This window comes from Notothenia coriiceps, unplaced genomic scaffold (assembly GCF_000735185.1).
Source record: "Notothenia coriiceps isolate Sejong01 unplaced genomic scaffold, NC01 NC01_scaffold00025605, whole genome shotgun sequence".
NCBI lineage: Eukaryota > Metazoa > Chordata > Actinopteri > Perciformes > Nototheniidae > Notothenia > Notothenia coriiceps.
This window is the reverse complement of record NW_011358306.1, coordinates 5,682-13,032: the sequence shown is the minus strand read 5'-3', so window position 1 is coordinate 13,032 and position 7,351 is coordinate 5,682. Positions and strand designations below refer to the sequence as shown.

At 43.3% G+C, this 7,351-nt stretch overlaps 1 protein-coding gene across 2 annotated transcripts; it reads left to right on the top strand.

Moving 5' to 3' along the window:
* Positions 1-1,864: 1,864 nt before the first annotated feature.
* Positions 1,865-4,574, top strand: chst6 (carbohydrate sulfotransferase 6). 2 transcript variants are annotated; one of them, XM_010783695.1, is made up of 2 exons: positions 1,865-1,937; positions 3,044-4,574. In XM_010783695.1, the coding sequence occupies exon 2, from the start codon at positions 3,135-3,137 to the stop codon at positions 4,335-4,337; it is 1,203 nt and encodes a 400-aa protein (XP_010781997.1). In that variant the 5' UTR covers positions 1,865-1,937; positions 3,044-3,134; the 3' UTR covers positions 4,338-4,574. The 2 variants fall into 2 exon arrangements, with proteins under 2 accessions (XP_010781997.1, XP_010781996.1); XM_010783694.1 differs by lacking the exon at positions 1,865-1,937 and adding an exon at positions 1,975-2,399.
* The last annotated feature ends 2,777 nt before the right edge of the window (positions 4,575-7,351 follow it).

The window sequence follows — 7,351 nt, the reverse complement described above, 5'->3', positions numbered from 1 at the left end:
TGTGTGTGTGTGTGTGTGTGTGTGTGTGTGAAAGCCACATATTTGGGGGACACAATACACTAGTATCAGTGGCAATATATATATAATAACAATAATAGGTAGGCTCAGCAGCAGACACACCTTAGTGCAAAGTTATGTGTCAGTATTAATAACACTGGCATATAGAATAATAATACAAACTGACTGTCCCAGATGTAGGCAATTTGGGGTGAAGTGTCTTGCCCAGGGACACAATGACATGCTGACTGCAGTGGGGTTTGAACCTGTGCTCCCCTGATCCGAACACCAACGCACTCATCCACTGCGCCACACGCCTCCCAACAAGTCATTGGATAGTTTATCAATGACGACAAGTTTTTCTTCTTTTTTTAATTGAAGGCCTGTTGGATTTAACCAGCTCGCTTAGCACTCCCAGAAGCCCAGCCTGAAAGGTATTTTGTTGCTCCGCCTGGAGCGCCGCCACCTCCACCTGGCGCGCCGCCGAGTCAGCATGACGTGCCATCACCATGAGCAGCTGGTCCTGCGATTCCTGGGCCTTGTGTGAATGCAGCAGCTGTTCGTCATACATCTCCTTGTTGGCCATGGCATGCCGGTCCTCATTGTCCTTGCTGACCATGGCACGCCGGTCATCCATCACCATGATGGTGTCAAGAAAGCGGTCATCCCGTGCCCGCTTTCCTAAGAGGAGAAATAAGCGAGATACAAGATCAGTTTAATCGCCAAGTAGTTTTACAACATACTAGGAATGTGTTTACTAGTAGGTTGTCAACAGAGACAACATTGGACATGGTGCAGGCAGGGACAGTGTACAAAATGCAGGTGTAAAGTAGAAGATAAGATAGGATCAATTAGCTGATGCTCAAAGTGCCCTTATTTATTGTTTTGTGCTTGATGTATGCTTGAACTTTGTTATATTTTGTCAAAAAATGATTAAGAGTTTTTTCTTACCGGAAGTCATGTGACCTCTAGCCCCGGATGTTTACGTTTGTGAGAGAGTGAAAAGGGCGCAAAAAGTGTAAACGATGTATGTTCACGGTGTTTCATAATTGTACCAATAAATAAATAAACGGACAATAGTTCGATGCGTAACCTTCTTTTAAGGCCAGAGTAGTTACAGTGTGTTTATATGTACCTTTGCATTTGGTTGGAATGGGAGGTGAGCAGGCGATACTATTGATTTCCGGAGGGGGAAGCTCACTAGTTTCGAAACCAGAGAGAAACACCTTGTCGCCTGAAACACACAAATAGTACCATTTGTTAGTGAAGCAAATTACAGAACATTGCACACTTATTCACAAGTCAAAACGTTTTCATAGCGGCCGAGAATAGCTAGCGAGCTAGCTAGATGTTATTAACTAGCTCGGTTCCGGCCTGCTAACAGTGTTACCCAGTTCAGCCTAGCATTGCTAACTCGATCTACCGAGCAAATAAAAGTACATCTGAGACCAGACTTGTGCAGATTAAAACAGTAAAGTGCATGTAGTATATTTTACCTTCGATTAGCGAAGCAAATTTACCGAAAGACACTGGTAAATTTTCGCGTTGGAAACTGCCTTCAGTGGAAGCTTCTGGATCCCGTCCTCCGAGTACATCTCCAGAAGCGCCGACACATCATCATCACTCCACCGCTCCGCTGATTTATTTGGTGTTGCCATAGCTGCTTTCACAAAAATAATCTCTTCGTTGGTGCACTGTGCTGAGATTGTAATGCGGGCAATCAGACACAGGAACTTTTTTCTCCCACGAAAGTCCATGCGCCTATTGTGTGTGTGTGTGTGTGTGTGTGCGCGCTCTGTACCTGTGTGTCCTGAGGCTCTGAGTGTGAGCAGACCGTGTCAGGACTTGTTCAATGAGCACAACATCTTAGCTTACGCTTGCATGGATCACCAGGCAGCCGTGTTCTGGATCTACAAACTTTGAAGGATAGTCCTGACACGGTCTGTTTCTTCTTTTTACTCTTGTTTCTTTCCACTGTTTGCTGAACAGATTCATTTAGAGGCTGGGATTGGCTCCTGAGCAGGTGTAATGGGGGTCTGCATTTAAGTTTACCAGCCCTCAAATAATTTCCTATGGACATTTATGGAAAAACGCTCATAGCATATGTTGCTTTTTTCCAATTCTTTGCCACAAATTTGAATAATCGTTTTGGAAATAAAGACATTTCATGTTATATAAGCAATAATAGATGAATGAATGAACACTGAATATATAAAACACACATGCATTTCCATGCATTTTTCTTTTGACACATATACTTGTGGCATGTGCACATGTGGAAGGAGAGCTTCTGGTCCATTTAGTAGTTGATGTTCTCCCTCTCCTTCTTTCAGCTCACCTTCACATGTCTGTAGCCTGGGAGATAATGATAAGATAAGATATTAAACCTACAGGTAAATTCTGTAAGTATTCAAATCATAAACTGCTGAGGTAAATACAATATAAAACATCAGGACAATATGCTTTACATGTTTTATTGTAATAATGTAAAGTTAACGGCAGGGGAGAGAGCAAGGTTCACATTGAGTTTTACAGGAGGATTTTGAACCAATACACAAAAGGATACATTTAGACATTCTCCTTGCAGTTAAAAATGTGGAGTATTTGATCAAAAATGTCATAATTGCTTATGAAAATTACAATCTAAAGTTTAACTTCATATTGCTACATTGTGTGTACCAAAAAGACATTATTTTGCAAATATAAAAATCTTCGTAGCATAAACATACCATTTTACGGCATTACGTTGTGCTATAGCCAAAAGATTTAAGGTTATAAATCAGAGGACATTTGCATGAAGTCATATGAACAGCTTATCACTGTCCCAGTGAGAAAACACAGGCCTCTCACACTTCTCAGTGGTGAGTGCTGTGTTCCAGCGCTTGCTTTAGGCAGGTGCTACACTGTTCACAACTTCAGGAAACAGCTTGTGAAACTGAAGATAATACGTTTTGCTCAACAACCTAAACATTGTTTGATTTGCTTACGTTTAACATATCTTTTTTTGTGCTCTCGTTCTCTATCTCTATCTCTCTTCCACCCTCAGCCCTTTCTATTCTTACAGCTGAGGGAACACACAGCTCCACAGAGGGCGAAGATAAAAAGCTCCACAAAAAGCAGCAGAAAGATCGTCGGCCATGATGCCCCGCTGCAGAGTGAACCTCAGCACCATGATCTTCCTGGTCATCCTCCAGGGGGCGGCGGTGGTGCTGTTCTGCGGCTGGTACGTCCAGCTCAGCCCCTGCGGCTCCCCCCCCTCCAATGGCGGCAAAGTTCATGTCCTGCTGCTGTCCTCCTGGAGATCAGGCTCGTCTTTCGTGGGGCAGGTGTTCAGTCAGCATCCGTCTGTCTTCTACCTGATGGAGCCGGCGTGGCACGTGTGGACCAAGCTGCAGAAGCACGGGGCGCAGGCGCTGCGCATGGCGGTGAGGGATTTGTTACGGAGCGTGTTCCAGTGCGACATGTCTGTGATGGAGGCCTACATGCCGGAGCAAATCAACATGTCCTTTTTGTTTATGTGGAGTCACAGCAGAGCGCTGTGCTCGCCGCCGGCCTGTCCTCTCACCCCCCGCAACCAGTTCAGCAACCAGACCCAGTGCTTCAAGGCCTGTGATGCTCAAGGCCTGCAGGGGGCCAAGGACGCCTGCGGCAGTTACAGTCATGTAGTACTAAAGGAAGTGAGATTCTTTGAGATAGAATCCCTCTACCCGCTGCTGCAGGATCCAAACATAGACCTCCGCATCATCCACCTGGTCAGGGACCCGCGGGCTGTGGTGCGGTCTAAAGAGGCGTCAGCCAACGCCTTTGTGTACGATAACTCTGTGGTCTTGGAGCAGAGGAACGTCCCAGCGGCAGAGGTGCAGTACCAGGCCATGCAGGAGATCTGCCGTAGCCACGTGCGCATTCATGAGAGGGCCATCCTGAAGGCCCCTCCGTTTCTGAAAGGCCGCTACAAAATGGTGCGCTACGAGGATGTGGCGCGCAACCCTCTCGACGAGATAAACGACATGTATGAGTTTGTAGGTCTAGAGATGACCGAACAGCTGCAGGAATGGATCTTCAAGGTGACGCACGGAAAAGGCAAAGGCTCCAAGAAAGATGCCTTTGAAATCTCGTCACGAAACGCTGCTGACGTCTCGCAAGCTTGGCGCACCGCGCTGCCTCACAGCAAGGTCAAACGCATCCAGGAAGTGTGTAAAGGGGCCATGTCGTTGCTCGGGTACAGAACGGTTAACAGTGAAAAAGAACAGAAGAGACTTGACATAGATCTACTTGTGCCCCGGGAACCGTATCAGTTCAGCTGGTTGCAAACTAAGACAGAGCATCCCGGTAATGCTTAAATTACCTTCTGTTTCTGAATAGCAAAGACACCAAAAGACTTCACTGGACTGAAGTCCATGTTCTTCATAATCTTTAATAAGTGCTACAACTGAGGGAACACTGGCCTGATTTCCCTGGTTAAAGCTTTGATTTGTCAGTAGAGTGATGGGATTTAAATGTAAAATGACAGAACAGCAATATTGAATGCAAGGGCCAAAAAATGATTGTATAACCAAACTGGAAGACACATTAACCCAGAACGTTAACATGCATTTTAGCCAATAAGATCACAAGTGCACAGCTTTAGAAATGTAGGCAAAACCAAGACACTGTGGATCCCACCATCAAACCACTTGCCAGGGTGGTCTGGGATTTGACCACATATATTTGTATAGCGTATCAGAATGTGTCCTGATGCGTCTCTCAACAAGATAAAAACAGGAACAATTGTCATTAGAACCCCTCCCATTGTTTTCTTCCTCCTTTCCTCATCTCCAGTTGGTTCTAAAATGTTAATAGAATAATGACATGAAGGCTTCATTCTGAACCAAGCGGGAAACTCTATCTAACAGCAGCCCTTAGATGTTCATACTGCCCAATGCTTACCAAAGAGAATTGAAATGTAGAGCAGCTCACTGAGAGAAAACCCAACAATATATCTTACTCTGGCTTTGTTCACAACGTCTGAAAATATCAATTTTGGCCCCATCATGGCCCCACATGAAAATAATTCAGTTGTAAACAAGAACAGATTATTACTTGGTACTTGGTCTGGACAAATTATATCTTTTTAAAGCCACTACGCATACTTTACACTTGTTTCTGAGCCTGAGTTTTCCACTGTGTTGGGGACAGTCAGAGCATATTTAACAGGGCAGGATCCCTGCCAGTCCTGCTGCTGCCATCCCTCCCTGGCCCAGAGAATTCCTGTTAATTCACTGCATTTGAATGCACATTGTTTGGAGCTGGGCCCCATGCCATTGTCCCCTGAGGGCCGGATCACTGATGACGCTCCCTCAGAGGAGTAGAGCCAGTCTTTGTCCCTGAGACAGGAAGTTTTCTAGGGTTTTTGATCTGCATCTGAAAGTGCGCGGGGGGCAGGAAGTACCCTTACATCGTTTGAGAGGTGCAGAGGTCTGATAATAGCGTGATGAAGTGAATTTGATTAATCGAAGAGAAGAGAAGTCTGTCACTGAGCTTCATTGGAGCTGAAGTCAGGATGAATGGTTGAACCTCCATCCTTTTAGGGTAGCTGCTGTTAAAAAACATCTTAACATTTACTTGTTGTTACACATATCAAATTAGTCATTCATGACAGGGCACAATGTTTCGCTGTTTAGGAGTTGTATAAAAGTGGTAACTAGCTAACTCTTAATCTTCTTCCTGGAACACCCCAGTTATATTTGTTTACAGGATTTGTTATGTCCTTGGTTGATTAATCATTACACTGACACAGTAGATGGTGTTCTGAGTAAAATACTTTTGACAATGATTAAGGATCAAAGCTTTAGTCAATATGTTAGGGATAATATGCAGTGATGCGGTCATTCGTGAAAAAAGAACACCGACAGGGGGATCAGGAATCCGACACCAGGCGGGCAGTGTTCTTTATTCCCCGTTAGTGTTTACTTCCTGTCTGTCTTCTTCTGCTGTTCCCTTTAGTGTTTACTTGCTGTCTGTCTTATTCTGTTGATTTCTCTTGCTCTGTTTTTCTTTTCTTTACTGGGGACAGTTTAGCCATCATGAATCCAAAGTGTTGCACTCTCCACAAATTAAACATAAATATTGAAAAAGTTGTCCACAGCTGACGTTAGATGGACCAGACTTTGACTTGATCATCTTTAGCAACAGTCTGTTCTCCTTAGCAACAAACTGTTAGTAAAAATAAGCAGACCTCTGGAACGTCCAAATTGACCAATCAGAATCGAGTATTCAACTAAGCTTTGTAATGAAGATTGTTAAATCATATTGATTTACATCTTACCAGCCAAATTAGCTACTTTTATTAGTTAGCATTTCTATTATAAAGTGATTTCTGATAAGAGGTACAATTCTCTTCTTCACATTAGTTTCCTTTAAACCTAAACTTGAGCATTGTTTGATGTCTTTATTGAATGTGCAGCAGGCTGTGGGAATAGTTGTTGGTAGAAACAGCCAGAGTTCTCTGAGTTGAAACGTCTCTCAGCTCAGTGTGGTAGTTTACTGCCTGCCACTCACCATTCTTGTTTCCAGCAGCTGTTTAAAGAAAATCACAGATGGAGCCACAGAGCAACTAGAATGAAGAATCAGGACCTCAGAGGCAGGAATTATATTGTGACTCTAAGGATTTCTCAAGGGATAAGAATTAAGCATTTATAGGACTATTCCAACATATTCACATCAATTAAAAGCAGCTCATCACCACATACTAGAATGTCCTGAGCATTAGTGTGTTACATCGTGAAGTTGTTGTTTGGCTGTACCACATCTTGTGTGTCAGTTTGACCCACGGTTTATTTAATAACAATCTCCTACTGGAGATATGTACCTGCTTAAGGTAAATATTACATTAACATTCAACACATAAAGTAAAGGTACTGTGTTGAAAGAGTTAACATGTCTGAAGATGAGAGTCCGCCTGCCTGTATGGAACATATGGAACAGAGCTGGCTGAGTACATTGTGTTCTCTCAGTGTCTGCACAAATGCTGGTATGTATGGATTTCCCAGTGGACAGACTTTTGAATACTGTGCTTGTTTGCTAGGTATCCCACCCTTTGCATTAATAATTATGTTTAAAATAAAGTGTACAATAGCACTGGTATGGGTGTTAAGATGTCATTATAGGGAGTTTTTTTTCTCTTTGTTTCTTAAGTCAATCACACATGAAGAGTGGGGATGCCATGATGAGTTTCTGCAGTGTGATGCTTTAACCAAAAAGTGATCAGCAGTCACATGTAGATAAACTGATGATGTTTAATGTCCTGACCTGGAGAAGTTATTATTACGTAATTTGTTTTTTACTGTGGAATTAATCAAAAGTTTGTGAAAATGTT

What these genes read in the sequence shown, in the direction of transcription:
- chst6 (XM_010783695.1), top strand. Translation starts at nt 3,135, where the DNA reads ATGATGCCCCGCTGCAGAGTGAACCTCAGCACCATGATCTTCCTGGTC.